Raw genomic sequence first — 27,467 nt, forward strand, 5'->3', positions numbered from 1 at the left:
AATGTTAAGACAACGAACACCAAAAATTGTTTTTCCATGTAAGTGAGAAAAAAAGGAAAGAACGGGAAACTTGAAATGTTAGAAAACAAGCACCAAAAATTGTTTTTTCCATGTAAATGAGAAAAAAAGGAAAGAATGGAAAATTTGAAATGTTAGAAAACAAGCACCAAAATTTTTTTTCCACGTAAATGAGAAAAAGAAGGAAAGAATGGGAAATTTGAAATGTTAGAAAATAAGCACCAAAAATTATTTTTCCATGTAAATGAGAAAATAAATTAATAAAGAAAAAAAAACCAAGGGATCTAGATTAGGTAACTTCTAAGACTCATGCTAGTTCTAGATCTATGATCCTGTTTTTACTCAATCAATCATTATTAAAAGACTAGTAGACCAAAAAATATTATCCTTATATCTAACTTCTGGAAACCCATGGTCATTCCCCCTAGTTTCATGTTTGTGAAGACTAACCATAGCTTAAAAGTAAAAGAATCCCAGAATATTTGGGCAAGAAGGAAACTCTGGGATTATCTAGTTCGACCCTCACATTTTAGAGATAATATAACTAAGAAGAGTTGTCCATGATTACACCAAATAAATAAGTTGGGGAAGTGAGGCATGGACCCAGATCTCATTCCAAATCTGCACTAGACCTTGTTCTCTCCTAAGAACACATCACATTTCAGGTAACTCTTTCGGAGGGTTCACTAGCAAACCATTTCCTTGCTGTTTCTCTCCTCCACAAGAAAAAGGGCAGAAAAACACCACATACCATGAGGAAGGAGTAGCCGATCCACAGGCTGCGCCACCCCGCAGGGCAGTGAGGGATGGAGACGTCTTGGCTATGGACAGCTATGGCCACGGCCGGGGCTTCGCAGACAGAGCAGCGGCTGATATAGGGTTTGATCTCCTCTTCTGCCACCGGCATCATGGGGAGCGGCGCAGTGGTCGAGAGCCAGTAGGACTTGTCATTGCGGCTGGCATAATGGCAGATGTCTCCGGGGTTGCAATACAGGAAAGGCATGGTGCTGAAACGAGCCAAGCACGAGCCAGCCAGTCCTGCCAAAACAAAGTCAGACTGAGCGTTCAAACAACCTGCTCTGGGTGGGAGGAAATATTTCCCCAGGCGTGACAATACATGGAAGTGAGGGCTTACTACTCTTCCTTGTTCCCCATTTCAAATATGGTTTGGAGGGACATTGCACTTCTTTCCAAAAATTATTCAGTCTCCTGCCTGCCAATCTTCTTTAAAGTATAAATTTGGGTATGTTCCACTCATCCTTGCTAATTTTTTTTCCCCCTCTACGGCAGCTAGGTTGGATGGAGTGTCTGGCTTGAAGTCAGGAAGACTCATCTTCCTGAGTTCAAATCTGATCTCGGCCACTTGCTAGCTGGGTGACCCTGGGCAAATCATTTAACCCTGTTTGCCTCAGTTTCCTCAGCTGTAAAATGAGCTAGAGAAAGAAATGACGAAGTACTCCAATATCTTTGCTAAGAAAACCTCAAGTATGAAAGATTACTCTTATTACAAAATGAATAATATGAAAATATGTTTTGAGTGATAAAACATGTCTAATTCAGTGGAATTGCTTGTCAGCTCTGGGAGTGAGGAGGGAAGAGGGGAGGTAAAGATCATGAATCATGTAACCATGGAAAAATATAAAAAAAAATAAAATTATATTAAAGAAAAAAAAAGAAAACCTCAAATGGAGTCACAAAGTCAGACCCCACTGACAACAACAAAACCAAGCCAGCTTGTTCTCTGGCCTCCCAACGTCAGTAGGTTTATAGAAAATATTTCCCAGGGAAGCATACATGAAAATCCTAACCAAGAGAGGAGAGGCAGACCACTTTTAAAAAATGATCCACAGTAAACTTCTGCCTTATTCACTAGGTCTGCTCCCTACTTTCCAAATAGCCTTAGAAGAGGTGTTTATTTATAAGGTGTTTTAGGCAAGACCCTACCCCACTGCTATGGCAGACTAGACACTGCCTGATTGAGGACAAGGATGGAGCTAGAAAGAAGATAATCAAGGTCTGTCGGTGAATCGATAAGCACACCTACTATGTGCCTGGCATCTCCTTAAGTGATAAAGTGTCCTCTTGAAGGAAACTATCCCTGGCATGATGTGTGAGACTTAAGCTGAGTACTTCCCGCCTCTAGGATGGTTAACAGTAATCCTTGCAATGAAAAATTACTGTGTCTTCATATAGCCTTTTATTTTCTGTAATAGGATTAATTTTTTTTTTTAGTTTCTGCAATTCTAGTCTCTCAAAGGTCTGACTAGCTCTTTGATTAAAAAGGCCTTTTTCTATTACCTTAGGTTAGCTGATTTGGCTACCTGTTATGACCTACTTAGTCACATTAGTGGGAAAGAGCAATTGGAAAAATCAGCAGGCACTGTGCTAGGTGCTAGGACTACAAAAACAAAAGGTTATTGCCCTCAGAAAGCTTACTTTCTCCTGGAGGAAGTCGGCACATACAGCTGAACTGAACTCTAGAAACCGTCCATTGCAACCCCTTCTTTTCACAGACTAGTTCTGACCCACTAGTTTGGCAATTCTTGATAGTTTTAATTATTCTTTATTTTTATTCTTTAAAAAATTCTTCCCATTCCATCTTAGAATTAATACTGTGTATTAGTTCCAAGAGAGAAGGGTGGTAAGGGCTAAGCAGTGAGGGTTAAGTGACTTGCCCAGGGTCACACAGCTAGGAAGTGTCCGAAACTGAAGATGAGTCTTCCTAATTCCAAGCCTAGCGCTTTATCCACTGTGCCAAATAGCTGCCATCTTTGTAGTATATGGGACAAAATTTGAGAAGATGAAATAATATTAATAAGAAACCACAAAGGAAAAGAAGGTGGCCACAAGGCTACTGATGGAGCCATAGAAATGACCATGGCATGAAAAAAGCAGAGAATTTTTTATATCCTATTATTATCCCACTATTATTGTTGTGAAATAGAGGGTATTTGAAAGATTTAATTATTTTCATGACAAGTTAACTTATTTATTGTTTTATTTTAGTATTTTATCATCTTGACCTCTAGATGTTTGTAATTACCCATTACTCAATGGCAGATAACTGACAAATGATGAAAGGATCACATTCAGTTCTTAGACTTTTAGCCCTTTCAGTGCCAAATAACTGAATGACACTTCAGAGAAGACATTACAGAAACCAGGGAGACTGGGTAGGTACAGACTCTACCTACCAAGGTCTTGGTTGTGTGCTTTTTCCTGGCCTTCAAAGTACAGTAAGCTGTACCCACTCCAGAGTTTATTCATGCCAACTGGACACATTGGCTCTTGATCAGTCTGGCTGTGTTTCACCAGGAGATAACCAATGCTAACACTACGACCTGGCATGCCAGGGAGCCCTGGACTTCCTGGTCGTCCTGGTTCACCTGGAAATCAAGGAGAAATCAGTCCATTTGCTTAATGATTCTTTGAAAACAAAGTTGATCAGAGTTGACAAGAGAGAAGTAATCACGGTCTTCCAGGAAGCCTAGAGCACACTACTTCTTTTTTTCAGAATCTGGTTCATCGCTTACCTTCTTGGCCCACTGGTCCTGGATGTCCCATGAGACCTTGGTCGCCTCTGAATCCTGGAAGGGCCGACATACCACCTCTTCCTTGGGGTCCTGGTTTTCCAGGGAGTCCTCGTAAACCTGGATAGCCACCAAATTCAGTATTAGTAAGAATCAATGGAAAACAAATAATGATGCTGGATATGTAATAAGTGTATGAAATAGTCATAGAAATGAATTTTTAAAAGACAAACATCATTCCTGATTTTTCCTGATGCCTTTATAGTTCCATTCCAGATCATGCTCCTACCTGGATCACCTGGAGGGCCCTGGGGACCCATCTCTCCCTGTACCCCAGGGGGCCCTCTCCTTCCGTGGGGACCTGCTACTCCAGGCTCTGAGACAATCTTCAAGGGGATTCCTGGAATCCCAGGGGATCCCACAGTACCAGGAATGCCTAGGAAGGGGGAAAAAGATAACAATATACATAAGAAAAGGGAGCAATGGAGCTACACCCTCGCCTACTGTCCCTTGGCAGCTGCTAAAAGTAGACCTCAAAGCTGTACCTGTAAAAACATGACCTTTTGAGAAGGAGTCAGATAAGAACTCTATCTGAGCAAGGACTTGGCACACAGATTATGTGATCCTCCATCAAATACCATCAGGGATTCCCTTCACAGGGTGAGAGAATAGTCTTGGGGGGCATCAAAGTACCAAATGTATTATGTTTAAGAAGGCACAGTTAAAAGGAAAAGACTTCTTAGGCAATGGCTGAGCAAGTCCCACATGTGTTGTTAATCAGATTCCCAGAGGTAATAGTGGCATGCTTTTATCTACAGCAATTAATTCCAACCGTTTCACCTCTGCTTCCTTTTATTTTAAATCAAATCTTCATTAAGTGCCTATGAACTACATACAATTCCAGAGTGGAATCTGTAATATTAATATTTGGTCATTTCAGGATAAAGTATTATTATTATTATTATTGTTATTATTATAACTTTCCCCATTGGTGGTTGGAGCAGCAAGGCCAACAAAGATTCTTGATTTCCAGACTTCCACATTAGGAGGCCTTTCCTGATCTCTCTGTACCACTCACCATCTAATCACACTGCATTTGTTCTGTAAATATTTTGCATATATTTATCCCTGTACATGCTCTCTCCCTTTAAAAGAATGTAAATTCTCTGGGCAGGGACTTTTTTTTTTTTTTTTTTGGTACTTGAATGCCCAGCGTTAGTTCATTTGTCTGGCCATCAAAAGCATTCAATAAAGCTTGTTGATGTATAACCCAGATTGAATTGCTTGTCAGCTCCAGAATTGGGAAGGGAGACACTATGGATCATAGAACTTTGGAAAACTTACGTGGAAATTTGTTATTAAAATAAAAAAAATTAAAAATAAAGCTTGTTGATTTGAAATGAGGAACAATTGAGAGGTCAGAAGATACACAGGGATGCCTTAAATGACTTACTTTCTCCTGTAGGTTCTCAGAGAATAAACTCACCCAGGGACTTGGGCATTAGCTGCCATTTTCGGTGAAACTAGACAAGTTATTGGTTGTGGCCCTTAAGACACATACTTACCAGGGAAGCCTCTGTCTCCTTTGGGTCCCTTGGGGCCTCTGTCACCACTGCTTCCTGGTATCCCATGGTATCCCATGAGTCCTTGTTGTCCTTTAGGTCCTTCGATACAAATGTCACATTTATGTATGCTTAATCTTTCAGTTCATCAATCCCAACTCCCATAAACCTACCTTTTCCCATCTCAGTGATGTGTAATATGACTGTACTTTTGATCTCATCATCAACCATACCCATTTTCTCTCCATCACCCAGAATTCTAAAATTCTTCAATTTGCTCACAACCCCCTTTTTATATTTTAATTTTTGTTATAAAAATATTTTATTTTACTAATTATGTATCACAATTTCTTTATTCTTCTATTTCTCCCTTTGCCCCATTCTTAAATCTATTTTTTTTGTTCTTAGTGTGACCTCTAGATACTCTATCCTTCCCTTTTTTCTCAATTCATCACCCTTGCTGAAGCCTTAGTTTCCAATCTTCAGAACCATCACCCTATATAGTTAACCAGTTAAGCTATACAATGTTCTCTATTTCTAAATTACTTGCCTTTTTCACTACTGCTCAGATCTTGTCATATCTCAGACTTGGATTACTCCCACCTTTTGATATCTCTATTCCTGCTCATATAATTTTTTAAAAAAATGCTTACCTCATATCTTAGAATTAATACTACGTATTGGTTCTAAGACAGAAGATCAGTAAGGACTAGGCAATGGGAGTTAAGAAACTTGCCCAGTGTGACACAGATAGCCAGATTTGAACCCAGGACTTCCCATCTCCAGACCTGGTTCTCAATCCACTTAGCCACCTACATCCCCCCTATACCCCATTCCTTAAAATAGTTCATTTGTCCTTGCCATCTCTTCAAGTTATCTTACAATCTCCTTTCCACAGCTGAACTTTGAGAAAAGATATTCTACACTTGTTATCTCTTCATCCTTCGATTCCCATTTACTTTTCAGACATAAATTCACCACTTGACTGAAACTGCTCTTTCTCAAATTAGCAATGATTTCTCATCCATTCTGAGTTCATTTTAGCAATTGAATTGGTTTTTTGTCAGTCCTCATCTTTCTTGACCTCTTTTCAGTTTTTGATAAGACCCACCATCTTCTCCCTGGTCTCTGGTGCCTCCTTTGCTTTCATGACATTTCTTCATCTAGTTCTTTCTTCTTATCAGGCTGCTCCTTCTCAGTCTCCTTTGCCTTAATCACAGGCGTCTTCCAACATTGCCCCGGCACCTGCTTTCTTCTTCCCCCCTTCTCAGTGATTCATTTGTTCCCTTTGTATTCAAGTAACATCTATATAGTTAATTCCCACATTTATGTATCCAGCCCTAAGCTTTCTCATCAGTTCTGCATCACTGTTTATTTGATGGAAAAATCTCACCTCCATGTCCTACAGGCACCTCAAACTCATGTCCAAAGTGGATTCAATCATCATCTTCCCCTTTAAACCTGCCATTTCAAAAGTCCCTGTTTCTGCTAAGAGTGCCAATATTATTCCAATCTCCCATTTTGGCAACATCAGACAAATTCTTGACTTTTTTCTTCCTTGTCTCTTATACTAGTTAATACACTTCTGTCTCCACCACATTTCATGCATCTGTTCCCTTCTCTTCAACCATTCTGCCATCACCCTAGTACAGGGACCTCTTTACCTCTCCACTGGACTATTGTCATAGTCCTCTGTTGATCTTTTTGATTCTAGCATCAATCTTTTTCAATATATTCTTGACACTGTTGCCAAAATAATCTTGAAGTGCAAATCTGACCATGTTACTTCTCAACTCAAGGATTTGGGGATTCTATTGCCTCTAAGATAAAATACAAACCCTTCAGTTTGTCATGTAGAATTCTGCACACACTCTATCTTCAACCTATCCTTTAAGATTTTTTTACACTACTACTCAACATATACTTTCCACTCCCAACAAACGATCCCACTGGCTTTTCCCCGCCCAAAGTGCTTTGAATCCTACTTCTGTGCCATTGTAGATAGTCTCTCCTTCCATCTCTGGATAGTATTCCTACTTCACCTCTGCCTTTTTGAATGTTCATCTTCCTTTCAAGGCTCACCTTAGGTGAACCTTCATCTAGGAACCATTTCCTAATTCCCTTAATTGTCTGGGTTCTGTTCCTCTTCCATTTACCTGGAACTTGCTCCTCTCTGTACATGAATATATGAAGTATTGCCCAGAGAGAATGGCAGGTCCTTGAGGGCAAGGATTGATTGATTCATTTTTTTTGTCATTGTATCAATAGTGTTCAGAGTAGTAAGGTGGCGTATTTTCTAGGCATCTGGCCTCAGAGCAGGAATCCATGGGCATAAGTCCTGCCTCTTACACCTACTAGCTGTGTTAACTTCGGCAAAATCATTTAACCTCTTAATACTCTGGGAAATTATTCAAATCTACAAGTTGCAGAGGAGATGATGATCTGCATTGGGAGAGGAAGTTCCTTCTGCAAGTCAAATTCCTATCCTGCTATCCTCAATGCCAAGAGTAGTTCCTGTACCTTAATCAATTTATAATAACTATTTTCTGAATTGAATTAAATGTCTTTATATTCATAATGTCAAATAAAATTACTCTTATTTAGTCCTCCCTCTCCATTTGCACCTTCTCTGCCCCACATTCATGACCAAATCTTATTTGTCACCAAGATAAGACATTCCTCATTCTTGTGGAAAATTACCTTTTTCTCCTGGGAGTCCATACACTCCAGGTCTGCCTTGGGGTCCAGGATCTCCTGCCCACCCTTTGGGTCCTCTTTCTCCTGTGAATCCTGGACTTCCCACTTCTCCTTTGATTCCAGGGGGAGCTGATGGTCCAGGTGTTCCTGGCAAGCCTCGATAACCTGTAGATATCAGCAGTTAGAAAAGAATAATTACTGAGAAAAATAGTTAAAAAAAAGAATACTGAGAAAAACTGTTGTTGTGGGAGACCCAGAGATACACACAGTCATAGGCATATAAAAAACAACCTTGTGGATTACAAGTCTTTGATGCTAGATTGATTTCCTCTTTCTACCTAACAGATTCTATATGCATAACTGATGAATGTTCAGGAAATTCAAACTAATTTTTAATATAAAATTATAATTAGGAAAGTAGATTTACTGGAAGAATAATCTATTCCAAAGTCCATGATTTGGGGAAATATCTGCTCCTGCTGTAAATAATCAAAAGATGACGATAAGAGGCAGTTAGTAAGGACACGAGCACCAGATTTGGAATTAGGAGGACCCAGATTCTTATTGGTTCCTAGCTGTGTGACCCTGGGTAAGTCACTTAGCCCCCATTGCCTAGTCCTTGTTGTTCTTCTGTCTTTGAATTGATATTTAGATAGAAGGTAAGGGTTAAAAAAAGTGGATTATGATGAAAGAGGTCAGGGGATAGTGCCATCACAATAGCTGGCAGGTCAGTAGGGCGCCAAAGCACGATCAAGAGTGACTTTTGTATTTTTGATGCATATTGGGGCTGTTTGGTACAAGGTCCTTATTTGTGTCCTCAAAGGTAAGTGTGATTAGAAAGAAAGGAAATGACAATTTTTTGGGAGCCATATTTTTTGGGCAATGGTTAGAAGACTGTGAAAATGGAAACAAGTTTTATTCCTGCATGAGATAGTTTAGCTAACAATCACCTAAGGATCTGAAAGAAATTCAAAATATAAATGCTTACCCTGTGTTCCAAATAGACCTGGGTCTCCTTTGTCACCTGGTAACCCAGAGATATTAGAAGGTGCAGTGAATCCTGGATGTCCTTGAATTCCTGGGCTTCCCGATGGGCCTTGTACTCCTGAGGATAAAAAAAAAGAATATTCTAACCCAGAAGAAAAACTGAACAGATTATTTGTACTAGGTTCTGTCAGTTCTGCCTCTACAACATTTCTCATATCCTCCTTCTCTCTGGACTGTCTTTGCCTTAATTCAGGCTGTCATCACTTCTCACCAAGGCTATTATACGATAGCTGCCAGAAATAATCTGACTAAGGTACTATCCTGACAATGTCATCTCCCTTTTCAGAAACTTCAGTGCCTCCCTTTTGCTTATGGTATAAAATACAAACTTGTCACTGGAGGCCATTTCCTATGGCTATAGTATATCCTTCTCCTTTTTATTTGATTCTCCTCACATTCAAAAGGCTGCTAGGTGGCATAAGTGAATAGAGTGCCAGGCGAGGAATCAGCAAGACTCCTTTTCCCCTGAGTTCAAATCTTATATATTATTATGTTATTATTATTGTATGTCCTATTCCCTCATTAGACTGTAAGCTCCTCTGAAGGCAGTGACTCTTGTTTTTTCATTTTAGAAATTCTAGCCCTAACACAGTGTTGTTCATGCTTAAAAAATGTGGGCCGTTCAATTGCAAATCTAATCAGAACCATTGAGGACTGGTTGATGAATGGTGATATTCTAGTGGACCAGGATGAAGCAGAACATCCTATTGCTTTATTTAAGAAGGACTTGAAACCTTCCCTCTATCTTTTAGCCTACAGATGAATCATTCATTCCACTTTCTTATTTCTACAAATGAAATGCACATATGACCCATGTTCCTTCTCCATATTTTTCCCAGCCTTAAATCTGATCTCTTAGTTATAGGTGCTTCCTCTACTCATGCACATAAATTCCTCCATCTCCCCATTTTCTCATCTTGATCACTAATAACTTTGTTTTATTCAAGGACCATCATTATTCAGACCCCTGGTCTTTGGCATTTCACAGATTATTAGCAGCACAAACTTAGAGAACCCCTTAGGGAAAGAAAATAAGGCTCAAATTAATTTGTTTGGACACGTGGTGACAGCCCTAGGTAAAGTTTGGTGGAGGAGAAAGTCTAAACAAAGTGGCAAAAGACCAGTGCCTTAGGCTAATCTGTAAATTTGGTTTATTCTTGTTCCTTGTGTTATCTTGGATCAAAGTGCAACAGAGCTGACTGTGAGTTACTTGCCATTCACTGGGTGGGGAAATGTGTATTCTACCTTTTTAAGAGAGAAATCTATGAAATCTCTAAAGATCTCTCTTTTCTCTTCTCCTTTTAATAATGCCTTTTAATAGCAGCATTTTTTAATCTTCCTCCCCTTTCTTTTAGGTCTCATGATTAAGGGTAGGGGTTAAACAACTCACTACATCAAAAAAAAAATCATAAAAGTGTCACAATATACAGGAAGACCCAAGTTCAAAATCTGGGCTTTGGTATTTATTAGCTGTATGACCCTGGGCAGATCACTTAACCGCTGCTTGCCTCAGTTTCCTCAACTGTAAAATGGGGATAACAGCACCCATTCCCCAGGATTTTTGTGAGGATCAAATGGAATAATGTTTCTAAAGCATTTTATGAATCTTAAAACACTATGTAAATGATAGCTCAGGCAGCTAGGTGATAAAGTGGAAAGACCGTAGAATTTTAAGTCAGGAACACATGAGTTCAAATTCTGCCTTTGACTGATACAAGTAAAATTGCTAAATCTTTCTGTCTCTGTTTCCTCCTCAGTAAAATGGGAAGGGACTAAGCAGTTATATAGCACTTGCTCTATGTGCCGGGCACTGTGCTAAGGGCTTTACAAATATTATCTTCTCTGATAATGAGGGTAAGAATGGCATCTACCACAGAGTTGTGTGAGGATCAAATGAGGTAACATCTGACAAGCACTTCATAAACCCTGATGCGTTACATCAAGTGCTACTGTTGTTGTTATTATTATTATTACTGTGGTAGTGGTTGTCGTCACAAAGTACCTTCCTGTTGTGAGGGGATGAAGAGAGAAGAGATTGCCACAGCACACCAGAATCTTGAACCAGAATTCTGAATTCAGAATCTCTGAAAAGCAATTTTCTCTGTTTCCCCCCCACTTTGTCTTTATGCCATGCTAACACATCTATCACAGATGAATGAAGAGCTATTCAAATTGGAAGACTTTTGAAATAAAGGATCAGGGAAGTGTTTCTATCCATGCATGTTTAGAGCAGGAAGAAGGAAATAAATAATGGGAGGAACATTACAAAAATAATAAATAATAAACAATAGGGGTAGCATTACAAAAATAAAAAATAGGAGAAACATAAAAATGAAATATAGGAGAAACATTACAAAAATAAAAAGTAAGAGAAACAAAAATAAAAAATAAGAGAAACATTACAAGAATAAAAAATGGGAGAAATATTACAAAAATAAAGATATACACATATATATACATATATACATATACACATCTTCAATACTATTAATTCTGAAGAGCAAGTAGTCAGATTTATTGAACCTAAGTGTATTAAATAACCATCAGCTGCAGCTGGATGAAAAATGACATCTATTGAACTTATTCAAGCTCTTGTGATAAAGTCAGTCAGTCAATCAACAAGTATTTATGAAACCTTTATCATGAATCAGGCAGGCAGTTGGTGGTGCAGTGGATAAAGTGTTGGACCTGGCATCAGGAAAATTCCTCTCCCAGCTTTCAAATCTTGCCTCAGACACTTAATGTGTGACCCTGGACAAGTCACTTAAACCTGTTTGCCTCAGTTTCCTCATCTGTAAAATGAACTAGAGAAGGAAACGGTAAACCACTCCAGTATCTTTGCCAAAAAAAACCCAACAAACCCCAAATGGGGTCAGAAAGAGTGGGACGTGACTGACAACGACAGTAATGTCAAATTAACTAAATGTTGAATGAGTGTGCAGAGCCCTAACTGAAACAAGTGAACAGCAACAAATGGCTCAGACACTGTGGTAAGCAGTGGAGATACAAATACAAGAAAAGAAGATAGTCTCTGCCTTCTCTCAAGAAGCTTCTAAGGGAACTAAAATAGATCTTAAGCTTTAGAAAAAAAAACTGAAGACTTTTGAGTAGGAGGATCTAGTGACATCTCTGGCCTGGAAGCTACTTAATAAATGCTCGTTGCTTGCCTTTCTGGTTGACTTTTTTTTTTTAAATGAAAAGCAGAATTAACTTAACTACAGTTATTAGGTCTCTGTTAATGAGAGTACTTAGCAACCATGAGTCATTTGGTTGGAATTAACACGAAAACAAGGGCATTTTCTCAAGAATCCTCCTACTGATTTTCATAACTATGGAAATCAGAAAAGCTGGACAATGAATAAATAGATTTCATCGAAAACCCAAGGCAGCAATCAAAATGGGGCCAGACATTAATGAAATATTTGGCATAATTTCAGTAAGAAGAAATTGAATGTTGAATGGGCATGAAGCAGAGAATCTGGGTATGAATCTGAGGATTACTCCCTGTGTGATGTTGGGCAAGTTACTAAACTTCTTTGGGAATCAGTTTTTGCATCTGTAAAATGGGGGGGCATTAGGGTTGGATTAAATGGCCTCAGAAGTCCCTTTCAGTTCAAGACTCATGACTGAATTTAGGGCCAGTTCAACAGAAAGCCATTTGGCAAAGACCAAAGAAAGCTTAACTATCAACTGAAATAAGATGCCAGAGATGAAGTAAGTCAGTAGGAAAGTGTATAAAAGATTCAGTGGAGTAGAAATCAGAATCACAACACTTCTGTAATTAAAGAATAGTAAATATGAGTGTCACACATAGATTCATGTAAAGTTTAAATGTATTTAACAAGACTATCTGTCTTGATATATCTGGGCCATTTGGTTCTGTAATATGAGGAATTAAGAGGATAGTAATAAGAGGGAAGAAGAAGGAGAAGAAACCCACCATAGCTTGATTTACTTGATGTTTTAAAAAATCAGATCTCTGAATTGGCTAGTCACTGGCTTGGCTTATTTGCTACTTTCATGAAATATCTGGTAACGAATTTTTATGTAAAATATATGTTGTTATTATTAATGCTTGATAGGTTAATGGTGGAAAGCACAGGGGCTATACCTTTCAAATATATGTGTGTGTGTATATATATATATACACACATATATTTATATTTATATATATATATATACACACACATATATTTATATTTATATATATATATATATGACATGTTTTAGATACCTGAAAATCCAGAAAGAAAATGTTTGGTGGAATACATTTGTTTTTATTGTTCAGTTGTTTTTCAGTCCTATTTGACTCCTGGTGACCCCATTTGCGACTTTCTTGGTAAAGATCCTGGATTGTCCTGAAGTCAGAAAGACTCAGGTTTATGAGTTCAAATCAGCCTCAGACCCTTACAAACTGTGTGACTTTGGGCAAGTCATTTAACACTGTCCGCCTCAGTTTTCTCATCTATAAAATGAGTTAGAGAGGGAAATGGCAAACCATTCCAGCATCTTTGCCAAGACAACCCCAAATGGGATCAGAAAGAATCAAATAAGACAGAAAAGAGACTGAAGAACAACAAATGGGTCAGGAACTGTGCTAAGCGCTAGGGATAAAATAAAAGAAAAAAAAAAGATGTCTCTGCCTTTAAGGAGCTTCTAAAGTAACTAAAACAGATTTAAAGTTTCAGAAAATAACTGAAAACATTTGCAAAAGAGACTCTAGTGGCATCTCTAGACTGGTTGATTCTTAATAAATTAAATGCTAGCTGCTTGACTTCTTTTTTTTTTTCTAATTTTTCCAAAAATTTCTTGTTCTCTATTGTCCAGGGTATATAGTTCCCCAAAAGGATCTAGGTAGTGGCCATGAAGAGTTTATAGAATCATATAACTTTGGAAAGCTTATGTGGAAATTTGTTATTAAAATAAAAAATCTGAATAAAGTAAAAATAAGAGAAAATTTTCTCCTAATAAAAGAAGAGTTTATAGACAGACCCTGATACGTGTGTGGATTTTTCTCACTCAATTGCTAGGACTCATTAAGTTTCACAGATCAATCTCCTATCCATTCATCCTAAATTCACCCTAAATCTGGCCTAATTCAGAAGTTCAAAGCTTGTGTCATCCTGCAACTGAGTAATTAGTATTTTCTCATTGTTCTTTGGCTTATCTTCATCCATCCCTCTGTTTACACAGAAAGACAAGTGGACATCTTTTCATGAATTCAGGTTGTAATTAATGACAAAACCTCCTTTGGCATATTCAGTGTCTCACCTGGGGCTCCCCTTTCGCCTTTCTGCCCTGGTGCTCCCAGGGGGCCTGGAATTGTGTTAGGCTCCCCTCTTTCTCCTTTGTCACCAAAAGGGCCAGGGAAACCAGGATTCCCAAAGCCATCTGCACCTGTTGTAGAGTTAAAATAGAAACCAGATGTTAATGTATTCTGGGCATAAAATATTAATTTTCTTAAATCCAGTAAGACCAAGACCAGGCAAGGCAGTTAAAAGCAGAGAAACATCATGATGTCTAAGGTTAATAAATTCGTTCAGCCCTTTTATTTTGCATTGAAGAAATTCAACCCAAAAGACTGAAGTGGTCCAAGATCACAAAGTAAATTAGTGGTGAGTCAGGACTAGAATATAAGTCCTGCCCTCCCTAGAGTTCATGTTCTAGTGTTTTTTCCCACCCATTCTGTTACCAGCTTTGCTTCAGTATGCTTATAAATAGAGGTAGTATGTTGTCATAGAAGGGGCTCAGGAATTGGAGTAAAAATAAACTTAGAGTTGAATCTCACCTCCTTTCACTTAGTATCTGGGGGAACCACAGGCAAGTTACTAGCCTCTTTGAGCCTCAGTTTTCCTATCTATAAATTGATAATAATAATATTTGCGCTTATTTCAAAGGATTATTGTGAAGATTTGAATCTTAATTAAAAATTTAATTAAGAATTGCATTTTAATTTTATGCTTATAAAGCACTTTGTTGCATAAATACCAGTTATTAATAATAAATAAATACAGGGAGAAAAAATATTATTTAAACCATATCAGTCTAAATGTGAGGTGCCTGAAGGAAATTGTGGTTGTCCAATATCAGTTGTTCCTGACTTTTATCCTGTGACTTGTAACCGAAATGCTATTCGGAAATATGCTTTTGTATGCAGCCCCACGTGTTTTTGTTTCAGTAACATAAGTCAACAAATGCAAAGGTAGAGGATGGCAATTAGGAAAAATTAAATTTCCAAAGGAGGATGGCTTTTTCAAGCATCTCCCCATAATTTCTCCCAAAGAGCAATGGTGGATGAAAGCATTCAGAGGTAACTCCCTTTCTAGGAATAAATCCAATTTAGGAATGGCAGGCACTGTGGTGTCCTGGAAGGAATTAATTTGATGCAAATTTAATTCTATCCTATCTGCCTTTAGAAACAATGGGGCTTTGCATTATTTTTGGTAATAAATATGCACTGATCCTTTAAAAAATGTAGCAAAAGAGGGCTATGAAAAGCAGTTGTGTTTTTTGAGTCTTGGCTCTTCAAGACTTTTTAATGTAACAATCATTGTATCAGAATGCCAAAATATTCCTGGGGAGAGACTGATTGGGCATCAGCTGTTTACTACACGCTACATTTTTAAAAATTGCCAAAGACAAATTTGGAAGTCAAATTTTTTTAAAACAATTGTACTGCACAAATATATCAAAGTGAACATAAATATACTGTCTAAAAAATAACATTTATTTTTCTTTTTCTCCAAAGGTTCTTCATGAAAGGAACACAGAGAAGGCCTGGTCTTTGTACTGAATGCCTTTAGCATCCTGAGGTAAATTCAAAATAGTCCCTAGATAGAAGGGTTAGTTTGAAGATCTCTAGAGACTTCAGTTTCTGCAAGCTAAGGATAGACATCTTTAACCATTATTAACTCACTCAACAGTGATAAGAAGCTGCCTTATGTATTTCAACCCATTCTGATATTTATATCAGAAAAAAAATAATGTCAAACAGGGTTATTGCAGCATTTTTAACACAATTCACAGATTAATTCTACTGCTCTGTGTATGTACAGTGAGATGTTCAAATGCAGCAGGAGAGTACCTGGAGATCCGGGTAAGCCTTTAGTGCCTGGCAAGCCATGCAGTCCACTGATTCCTCTGATGCCAGGGAAACCTGTTAGAATTTTATCCACAATTATTCCATTTCCAGAAATGCAAATATGTTTCCAATGAGCAGAAATCACTTAAGAGTATTTAATTTGAAATGGCTCACATATATCAATGTACATTCACAAAATGCATTAACCTTTCTTGAAAATATACAGCAACCATGTCATTGTCTTGGTATGCAAAATTACTGTTTTTCTTAAACCTCTATTATAATCCTTTAAAAAAAACCTCAGCAAACAAACCAAACAAAAAACATGAAAATTTATTCGACTCACTAAAGTTGTGCTGTACAAAAATAGCCTAATAGGATTTTCAGTCCTTTTGGATTTCTCAGACTCAATATTTCCAAAACAGGGAAATGGAAAAAAGTATAATTCTTTCAGTGATTGGGCTGATTGAGAATGTGACAAGAGACTAAAGGCTTAGACTAGGATATCATAAAAGGTGTGCCAAGATACAGCTTGGCTCTACCTTATTTAAGAAGCAGCTAATGGAAAACACTTCTATTCTACATAGTAGGTGCTTAATGTTTATTGCACTCAATTCTTTATGCAGCATTCCACTTCTTTTCTCAATGAGGAAGGAAAGCCTGACTTGTCACAGGTCTTCTCTACTGAGAAGTACTCTACAGAGTAGAAAATCAGTAGAAATGAACAAGCAGGCATATTCAGCTTAGTTCTCCTGCTCTTGGTTATTTGTGATATTTCTGTTGATGTTTATTTGGGAAGAAAATTTTGCACTGAAAATTATTGTTATAATTATTTTGAACTGGAAATAATTTACTTTATGTCACTGTTTTCAAAACAGTGATATATAGCTGGGGAATTCTCCATTTCACCCATCAGAAGCCTAACAAAGTAGCTTTTAAGAGAGATTAGAATGAACCTACCTCTCTACCTTTTAGAGTGGGGGACTTTGGGTAAAGGAAATTGCATTATACTTCCAGATTCAGCTGATATGTTGGTTAGCTATGATAAACTGCTTCCCTTCCCTCTTTCTTTTTTTATTATTCATTGCAAAGATAGCTTGCTTGGAGATGGGGGAAGGAGGTGAAAGGAGAGGATATATTTAGAAAGGAAGGTAAAAACAAAAGATAGCAATTAAACTTTTTTTTTTAATAAAGGAGAAAGTAGAATGGAAAAAATAAAAACCCAAAGCTAACGAATGGTGATTTTGGTTTCCCTTGTTCATCTTGTAGTCTGTCTCTTTTGACAATGATGGGAAGGGGGGGATGTGTGGGTGGGTGTGTTTGTGTGTGTTTTTTTACCTGATAAGCCTGGAACCCCTGGCCATCCCAAATCTCCCTTTTCACCAGGAGGTCCAGCATGACCGGGGTCTCCTTGAGGTCCTTGGAGTCCTGTCAGTCCTGGAAAACCTGTGGGACAAATAAACATTAATTCTAAGAACACAGAGGGAAAGGGATAGAGAAATCACCCTTATGGTAGAACAGAGACCCTTAATCATTTTTATGCCATGGATGCTTTTGAGAATCTAGTGAAACCTATGGACTCTTTCTCAGAATAATGGTTTTTGGTAATGCTAGGAATGAAAGAAAAGCTAAATTTCAATTAGAGGTTAGTGAAAATAAAGATGTAAATTTTTTTCCTGCTTAAGCTCAGGGACTTCCTGAAATCTCCCCTAGATCAAGACCCCTTATATTAGATCATATTCAGAAACTGACATTTACTATTCTGTCTTTTTCCTAAAAGGGGACAAAATGAGTCCTTTTGGATTTTGAAAATATGGGGGGGGGGTGTTAATCCTAGTTTAAATCTGGAAAACTCAATTGTATTGTAAATAATGATTATAGCAAAATTAGTTTAATCCTTTCTATCTTCTAGAGGAGAAATCACCTTTTCCTTGTTCAATATGCAAGAAAAAGAATTGGTGCAGATTCCATAGAACTCCCAAAGGATTCTATCATCTTTCTATGTTCCAAAATTTGTAGGTGTGAAGAAGTAAAAGGAGAATAATCAATCACCTTATTATTTGTCTTAGGTGAAAGCATAAAATGACAGCTAGGTGGCCCAGTGGATAGAATGCTGGGCATGGAGTCAAGAAGACTCATCTTTGTGAATTCAAATCTGGCCTCAAACATTTCCTGGCTATGTGACCCTGGGCTAATCACTTAACCCTGCTTGCTTCAGTTTCCTCATCTATAAAATGGAGAAGAAAATGGCAAACCTCTCCAGTATCCTTGCCAAGAAAACCTCAAATAGAGTCACAAAGAGCTGGACTCAGCTGGAAAACTACTGAATAACAAAAGCATAAATCAATTTCTGCAAAAGCAATCCTTTCAAAATCATATTATTTACTTAGATAGGAGAAATGGTTGCTTGGCCACATAGAAGTCTTTAACATTTTCTAAAGCTTCTCCTTGCCATTTTTGTTTTTCCAGGGCTCTTGTTTCCTTTAGTCCTGTTGACAGCATCAGTAGCAAAATGGGAAAAAAGGAAATGACCATATTTTCTCTAGGACCTCTGAAAGCCCTGAAAACACCCCCATGGGGATAAATTGGGATATTTTGTAAGCCTTTGGTCTCATATATTGTTATGGCACCCTGGTCACCGTATAGATATATAACAGTGGCTTGTTCGGAGAAAGGTGACTTTTTCCTACTAAGCACCAAGTGATTGTTTACCTGTCTGTCCTTTCAGTCCAGGAAGGCCTTGAGATCCTTTTATGCCCATCAATCCTATGAAACCATGGTCTCCTGATGTGCCTTTTTCTCCGGTGAATCCCTTTTCACCTGAAACAAGAGATTCTCTTGAAATAAGCCCTGGTATTCTTTGTGATATGGAGTCAGTAGAAGATGGGAATTAGAGGACAAAAAGGCAGGCTTTGATGCTTTTACTTTCTTTGAATATTTATTGTTTTTGAATGGGTTTTTGAATATTTTGGTGAGTGGGTAGTTTAAAAATACAAAAAATGCTTTCTATATCTTTTGAGGACTTAAAATAACTTTCTCATTTTATTTTTTAAATTAACAACCATTTAGTTTCTTTCCCTTCCACCTCACCTACTAACTTAGAAAAAAAAAAGAAAAACAAAGCTTCTGGAACAAATATGCGTAGTCAAGCAAAACAAATTCTCATGTCGTTACTGTCCAAAAACGTGTGAAAGTTGTATTTGTGAGACAAGCAGCATGTATGGATAGAGGGCCAACAAGTTCTGGGTTCAAGGTCTGACTGTGGAAAATATGAATTGAGAGACCCTGGGCAAGTCATCTAATCTCTTAATGTCCGAAGTAATTCTCTAAGACTAAAAATTATAAATGAATTACTCTTCCCTGTAGCTGAAATACCTTTTCTTTTTACTTCTGCTGCCTCTTGATTTACCTGGCCCTTTTCAAGACTCAGTTCAAATCTTATTTTCTGTAAGAAGGTTTAATAGTTTCCTGTCTCCTTCTTCATCTTCCCATCCCATCCATTCCCACTGTGGCTTCGTTATGAGAGTCTATCTATCTATCTATCTATCTATCTATCTATCTATCTATCTTAAATATATGTAATTCTTTGAATGTTGTTTCCCCCCCCCCCAATTAGGATGTGAGATCTTTGAGGACAGGGTCCTTATTTTTGTCTTTCTTTTTTAATTGTCAACACATAGCTCAACAAATGCTTATTGACTCATAGTCTGCATTAGTGAAGGGAGTTTCCTCATTTGGAACCACCTACACAAATGCAATAAAGCACTGGACCTAAACTCAGTAAGATTCATCTTCCTGTCTTCAAATCTGGCCTCAGACATTTACTAGCTGGATGACCTTGGGCAAGTCACTTAACCCTATCTGCCTCAGTTTCTCATCTGTAAAATGATCTAGAGAAGAAAATGGCAAACCACTCCAGTATCTTTGCCAAGAAAACCCCAAATGAGGTCTTGAAGACTTGGACAAGAGTGAATTGACTGAGATACAATAATACACAAATGGAATCCCTCTAGTACCAGACCACTCTTTTAACCTCTTCCCTCTCTCCCTAAAGTTACAGGCAGAAAAATAGACATCAATTTCTAACTCCTTCCCCTAATTTATTGTTATAGTTTGTCTTTTGTCCTCCCCACATTTGTGAAATTAGTCAAATTGTTGAGTATTCTGGTTTACTGGCATTTTAATAAGTTCTTATCATGTTCTTCTTATGTCCTTTTCTGTGTGCTTTCCAAAACACATTTTAAAGAACTTCCTTAAGCTCAAGAGAGACCCCTTCAGTATTCAGAAAAAATACTATAAATGCCAGCTATTTGGAAAAATCACTTGAAATGTTTCCTTGTTTCCTATTAATTTTTGCAGAATTTAGAATTTGTTAGAAATGATATTTTTCATTTTTAGTTCATTTTCAAGAGTTATTTTATTTTTCTCCTCACAAACACTGGGATTGGCCTAAGTGATTGCTAAGGACACTTCCTCATTTTCCAAGTTCAGTCATTCACTGCCTTCCTTATATCTAGTCATTAGACTAAAAAAAATCATTTTTGTCCTTGCTTAGGATAAGAATTTTTCTCTTAGCTCTTATCACCTTTATACAACTTATCTTTCAGGGGAGATAAAGTCATCTCAAGAGAGCATGTTAAAGAATAGTTACCAATCTATGGTGGCAAAAGAATTTCCCCACTGGGAGTCCCCTACACTAATGAAATCACAATACTTAAAAAAACAAAACAAAACAAAGGACAATCTGGGTCTCACAGTATTTCCCTCTAATGGCCTCTGTGGCCCAGACATCACGAGTCATGCTTTCTTGTCTCAGGGACTTTGCTCATCCTATTTCCCTTTGATTTTCCATTATCCCTCCCATCCCCGTTTCAGTCAATTAAGAAGAATTTGCTGATACAGAAAACAGAATTACTTATATAGAGTAACAGGAACTGTACTTGGTTGTGAGTATATAGAGACACGAAATGAAACTACCTCTTTGAGGAGCTACACACATATACATATGGCATGGGCATGTGTGAGGTCATCATTGCAAATGGGGGTGCATTAGCAGTTGGAAATCATCATCAGGAAGAGGCCTCTGTAGAGCTAATTTTTGAAGAAAACTAGAACTCTTCACTCTGTTGACATTTTATCCATTCTTCAAGGTCCAGATCAACTACCACTTCTTTCATTGATCCCTGAGGCTGGAAAAAATGCCATCTCCTTCGCTTTCATTGTATGAGTTTCTCTAGCACTTATACTTGTACAACTGATTTACTGGCAGTAAATGATAAACACCATAGACTCTCAAGTGCTGGATCTTCTCTATTATATTTCTCCACATCTTTCCCAGAACCCAGTACACTGCACCACTTTCAGTAGGTTCTACATAAATGTTTATTATATGAATAAAGGAATTGAATGTCATTTTTTTATTACATTTATTAATATTCATTTTTAACATGGTTACATGATTCATGCTCCTCCTTTCCCCTTCACCCCCCCGCGCACCCCCTACCCATGCGCATTTCCACTAGTTTTGTCATGTGTCCTTGATCAAGACTGAATGTCATTTTTTGATGACATTCAGATTTAAAATAAAATACATACCTCCAAGGCCAGATATGCCCAGTTCTCCTTTCACCCCTGGTCTTCCTGGTAAATTTATAGTGTCTCCTTCATCACCTATTATATACACCAAGAAGTACCAATGAGAATGGTTCCTCTTTTAGTTTAGTTTTAAATATACTTTCCCCAATATGTATCTAGAAGAGCACGCACCGTAATCTCCGATAGATCCAGTCTCACCATAAAGTCCTTCTCGTCCAGGCATACCCTTGTCACCCTAGACAAAGATTACAAAGCTTTTTAAAAATACAGTTAATAGAATGGCAATGTCACTTTGACCCCTCCGTCAATTCAAGATGCTCAGTGTCCCATCAAAACCCAATTTCCTCTGATCACAGAAATGATCACTTGGCAGAAAGCTTCTGAAATGCTTTGGTTCAATGTGGGGAGGCAGCAAAGATGATCTGTTTAACTTTGAGACGATAAACATGAATTAGGAGAAATAAATTTATCACTATGGACAATTTTTATGGCAAAATACTTTTAACTTTGAAGTTAGATTTCATCAGCAAAATGTCTAATGCCAACAATGAGTCAAAAATGACTAGTTGAACCAAGTAGGTGAGAACTTTGTGATTACATATGACCTAAAGGTGGACAGTCAATTTCAGTCCTTCAAGTCTGATTTTTTTCCCCCAAGGAGAGAGCATGGCAATAGAAATTGCCTTCATTCATATGGTAAATAGTTTGCAAATGACACTATTTCCTTAAAGAAGCCTCTCTTAAACTCCCTTTTTGCCCCATTAGGAAAATATTACCTTATGCTCTTTTAAATTGTTTATTTTAAAACATCTTAAAATTTTAATTATTTTTAATTATTTTATTTTATTTCTTATTATATGTTATATATAATATTTTTATATTTTGTTTTTATTATTTTATCTTTTTGAAAAAAGGTGTTGAGAAGAGAAGAAAGGAAAAACCATCTTCACGATGGCATGGAGAAAGATCATGATTCCTTTTTTCTCTCTTTTCTTCCTTATTTAGCCTAGAGGCAGTGAGGTGACTTAGGGAAAAGGGTGCTGAGTCTGGAGTCAGGAAGATCCAAGTTCAAATCTAACCTTAGATACTTTCTAGCTGTGTGACCTTGAAAAGCTACTTCTCCTTCTGCCTCAAGTTTCCTCAATTGGAAAATGTGGATAATAATAGCATCTCTCCCCAGGATTGTTGTGAGGATCAGAGGAGATAATATTTGTAACGCACTTAGCACAGTGCCCGTCACATCATCAGCACTATAGAAATGCTTATTCTCTTCCTTTTCTACCTTGATTTCTGTCTCTTATTTTCTTTCTGCTTCCACTCCAATTAATTTTAAAATTATTAATGTCTGATCCAGTCATAGGACTGGTGGTAATAAGACTGTTGTAGGGAAAAAAATGTTTTTTTACATTTGCCTAGGGACTGATGGCTATGTCTGAGGTCAATGGAAAATGATGAGAAGGGGAAAAAAAACAACCAGGGAATCCTGACTGGATGTACACCAAAGAGTCTTGAACAGATGGGAGAAATGGGGCCCCTTTGGTGAGAGCAGGCAATAAGGTTGCCGCATGAATTATTCCTTCTCAAATGTGTTAGGTTTTGTGGTTATGTTCAGCACTAACATGCAAGCTCTCTGCTTAAGACTGTGAGGTAAGAAGACCTTCCAAGGAAAGGTGGTCGTCCTGTTCCAGATGATTTTTAAGTAATGAGACGACATGAGGTCCCATAATAGTTTTAACTTCAAGAAATCCTGGGGGTCCTTAATGATTACAAAAACTGTTCAGTTCTCCCACAGTTCTAATGAAGTCATCAGATCTCTATTCACATACCAGCCGGTCCTTTCCTGAAGAACTTTAGCCAATAAAACCACATGAATAGGACCTGGCTGAGATGTAGACAGGCTGACATTCAAATAACTTTCAGATGCCGGCACAAGCAAACCACTTTCTGATACTTATTTATGAGTTTTTTGAAGACAAGTGCCTTTGATCTAGAACTTCTCAGTTTTACTATATCTGTCTTAATGAACTCAGAATATAGGTCAGAGCTCGGCCAAAGGACTTCACCAACAAGGAATGGGATTTTGTTATTAAGGGCAAGTTCAAAGCTGAGCCTGGATAAGTGCCAAGAAAATTTACTTTTCGCTCTTCTTTGTAGAAATGGAGACCAGGGCATGGTACAGATAACTAGAAGACTCACTGAAGGGTTGGTTGGTTTTACTAAACTAGTTTTCCTTCCTTCTTTTTTATTTATTTATTAAACCTTTACCTTCTGTCTTACAATTGATACTGAGTATTGGTTCCAAGGCAGAAGAGTGGCAAGGGCTAAGCAAATGACTTAAAGCCGGGGTCGGCAACGTATGGCTCTTTCTGCAGGAGCCATAAAGTCAATTTTTTTTCAGGCGCTGTTACAGGAGCACACTGTGAGCACTGTATGGCTCTCATGAAATTACATTTTAAAAAATGTGGTGTTTATGGCTTTGACGGCCAAAAAGGTTGCCGACCCCTGACTTAAAGGATCACATAGCTAGGAAATGTGTTATGCCAGACTTGAACCTAGGACCTTCCATTTCAAGGGTCTCTGCTGAATCACCTACCTACTTCTTCCCCTCTTAAAATTTTTTTTTGTTTTTAATTTAAAAAAAATGTGCCCCCCCTTTTCTGTTTTGGTTCCTCCCCTTTAAATACATTCTTTATTACTAGCTTAATGGGGAGAAAAGGGGAAAGAGGCATTCTGAAATGAAGGTAAAATAAAACCTTAAAGATATTGATGAAATTCAAAATAAAACAAGGCTAATAAGCAGGGAAACAAAAAAAATAAAGAATATTACTAAAAATGTTTTTAAGTACAAGGTCTGATGTGATGATGTAAACCTATAAAATCTCTGCTTTGGGGAGACTCTGGCTGATAGATGACTTGAAATCAAGAGTTCTAAGCTGCAATAGGGTTAAGGTGATTAAGTATCTGCCCTACATCTGTACCAATATAGTGTGCTCCTAAAGCTATAGCTCAAGGTGGAAATGAAGCAGGTGAAAACTTCTGTGTGGTTCAGCAATGCTATTGACCTATGAGTGACTATTGCAATTGTGTCCTGGTCAAGGTAAAGAGTCCCCCCCAAAATCCTACAAAAAATCCCCAAACCATAAAGCGACAGGAAATGTGAAAGATACTGACTTACCCTAACACCTACAAATCCAGGAAAGCCTCTGATACCAGGGGGACCGATCTGGCCAGGGAATCCTTGCAAGCCGGGTACTCCAGGAATACCGATTTCACCTTTGACCCCTTTGATTTGACCAGGTATCCCAGGTAACCCAGGAATTCCTGTCTGGCCAGGGATGCCAGGCATTCCTTGTCCACCTACAAGAACATTTTCAATATCAAAATCTGTTAGCAAGTGAAAGTAGTGCTCTCATAAAGTTTTCAACTTGATTGCTGAGTTCTGTTGTTGGAGAATGACAAGCATGATGAAATGGGAAACTGAGCTAGCTTAACAGTAAAAGGAAGCTATGGGTAACTGATTCCTAGGATTTGAGAATTTAAAGTTAGCAAGAGAGGAAAAAGGGAGAATTGAAGTATAGTAAAGAAACAAGAGCATTTTTCTAAAAGATATTCAGCATTGTTTCCTCTACAACAAAAAATTTTTTTAAAAAATGTAATTCTCATTTTTTTTTGATACTCCCTGTAAAAGAGACAAAGGATAGGTAGCAGAGGAAATTTTGGTTTTCAATGTGATGATGCTGACTGCATCTTACCTTTTATGCCCCAAGATCCTTTCCCACCAGCAGGTCCTTCATCTCCTTTTTCCCCTTTGAAGTCTTTCATTCCTGGCAGGATTTTTGGAGGTTCTCCTGGTGGCCCTGGCTCTCCACGGCTACCTAAATAGGAATAGAACACAGCCATTTTTTGATGGCTCTGAACCACGAGGAAGGAATAAAGGTTATACTCTAAACCTTTTCTGCTCATCTCCAAAGACGCTAAGTCTTGGGGGGCTATGAACTACTGGGGTGGCAAGTTGCCTGTCCTCCTACCAAAACTCAGTGACTATAATGTAAACTGTAACATACCTTCCAGCACTAAAACTCTATGGCTATAAACTATGCTGAAAGACTTTCAATACAAAAGATATCTTAGTCTACAATAGTAGTCAGAGATGTTCTGTGGATATACAATGACCTTTAGCTATACATTTGAACTAAGAATGCTTGTCATCTGTTTCACACATCATGACATACAAGAAAGCAGACAATTCAGCTAGGGGTGTAGAGGGAAATGTTTGATGACCAGCCCTCTGAAAGAAAAAAAGAATTCATGATATGCTTTTAGTTAAATTTGCATCCATCAACATTTTTTGCATTACTTTTTTAAGTCTAGAGAATCAATAGAACAACAAATCAAACCCTGATTTGTAGAATTTGCCCATTTCTAAGGTATAAATCTTCACAATGAAAATATGACAATTGGTTCTTAATAATCTGTAGAAACTAACTCTTGGATACTCCTACATTCAACCTAACAGTTATTAAGCATCTGTTCTCTGCAAGGTACTATATAAAGTGTTGTGAATGCAAAGAAAAGAAAAAAAAGCCATTTCCTGTTCTTGAGTTGAATATTCTCTACTACATTCAACTAAAGAAGATTCAGAGTGATGGCTGGGACTGAATTCTAATGTGTTTGTTTGGCATAGAAGTTATCCTGGGCATGCATACTACTACTAAAAAAAGTACTAAAAAGTCACAGATCATAAGGACTTCAAGAGTGAATGCAGGGATTTATATCCTTTTTAGTGTCATAGAACCCTTTGACAGTGTGGTAAGATAAATAGACCTTTTATTAGAAATTAAATTTTATTTTTTCAAATAGACAAAAACTGATTTTTCAACCTTCTCTTCCTTCACTGGAAAAAGAGGAAAAAAACCAGACCTCTTGTTCCAAATATATATAATCCAGCAACACAAATTTCTACATTGGCTAGGTCCAGAAAATATGTATTTTATTTTGTATCCTGTTTCTATTACAAGGTGGAGGGCATCCTTCATCATCAGTCTTCTGGAATCATGTTTGGTCACTGTATTGACCAGAATTTCAAGTTTTTCAACACTGTTTTTATAGCATTGTTATTACTGTATAAATTGTTCTTTTGTTCTGTTCTCCATCAGTTCATACATGACTTCCTAGTTTTCTATGAAACCATGCTTTCCCTCATTTTTTATGGTACGGTGATGTTCCATTACACCATCCACATCACAGAAGGATGCTTTGTCAAGCATGGGAAGTCTCAGTGTTGGACAATACAAGAATTGAGAAAAGCAGCTGAGAATAAATTTAATCCACTTGATCAGAGGAACTGAGAAGAAGCTGTGCCAGTGACTAAGGTAATGTAAGTGGGCATAGACTTAAGAGGAACGATGATGCTCAAAGTGAGGGGCTTAGTTTTCATATTTAGGGTCTGTGTGCTTGTCACTGGAGGTCTTTAAGAGATGTAATGACATAGTGGAAGTATAAGGAGTGATCAGTTTGGCAAAGAACTATAAAATTGAAGCTAATGATTAGGACTGAATAAAAGAGCAGATGGGGTAGAAGAAACAGAAGATTACAGAAAGTAACCATAAAGGTTGCCTCTAAATTAATTTACAAAAGTTGAAGGAGGAGAGGTAGCTGTGTTATGAGACAAAGTGATACTCCAAGCTACAGGTACTTATGACCAGTGTCAAATATTTAAAAATATTCTTTGTGAACAGCTAAATGCTATAGAAAAATGTAAAAGGTTGACAAGAGCTAAACCTGCCAGGAGATGATTGTGTAATTCAACAGTGTAACAATAAAGGGTATGGAAGCCTTCAACTGAGTTTGGCCATGTTATCATACATGTTCTATTGTGCCTCTTGATTCTGTGTGTGTGTGTGTGTGTGTGTGTGTGTGTGTGTGTGTGTGTGTGTA

At 37.7% G+C, this 27,467-nt stretch overlaps 1 protein-coding gene across 1 annotated transcript in view; it reads right to left on the minus strand.

The window, feature by feature from the left end:
* Positions 1–408: 408 nt before the first annotated feature.
* The window catches only part of COL4A2 (collagen type IV alpha 2 chain), a 273,590-nt gene continuing 246,531 nt past the window's right edge, over positions 409–27,467 (minus strand). The window contains exons 33-47 of the mRNA XM_044670533.1: positions 25,283–25,405; positions 24,706–24,887; positions 21,702–21,765; positions 21,531–21,605; positions 18,648–18,755; positions 17,274–17,381; positions 15,939–16,010; positions 14,126–14,251; positions 8,796–8,912; positions 7,811–7,972; positions 5,114–5,212; positions 3,838–3,984; positions 3,552–3,668; positions 3,213–3,404; positions 409–1,056 (exon numbers count right to left, since the gene is read on the minus strand). Coding sequence (XP_044526468.1) covers positions 680–1,056; positions 3,213–3,404; positions 3,552–3,668; positions 3,838–3,984; positions 5,114–5,212; positions 7,811–7,972; positions 8,796–8,912; positions 14,126–14,251; positions 15,939–16,010; positions 17,274–17,381; positions 18,648–18,755; positions 21,531–21,605; positions 21,702–21,765; positions 24,706–24,887; positions 25,283–25,405 — 2,069 coding nt within the window. The 3' untranslated portion in view covers positions 409–679. The remainder of the gene's footprint in view (positions 1,057–3,212; positions 3,405–3,551; positions 3,669–3,837; positions 3,985–5,113; positions 5,213–7,810; positions 7,973–8,795; positions 8,913–14,125; positions 14,252–15,938; positions 16,011–17,273; positions 17,382–18,647; positions 18,756–21,530; positions 21,606–21,701; positions 21,766–24,705; positions 24,888–25,282; positions 25,406–27,467) is intronic.

The sequence above is a fragment of the Gracilinanus agilis genome, chromosome 3 (genome assembly GCF_016433145.1).
Source record: "Gracilinanus agilis isolate LMUSP501 chromosome 3, AgileGrace, whole genome shotgun sequence".
Taxonomy (NCBI): Eukaryota; Metazoa; Chordata; class Mammalia; order Didelphimorphia; family Didelphidae; genus Gracilinanus; species Gracilinanus agilis.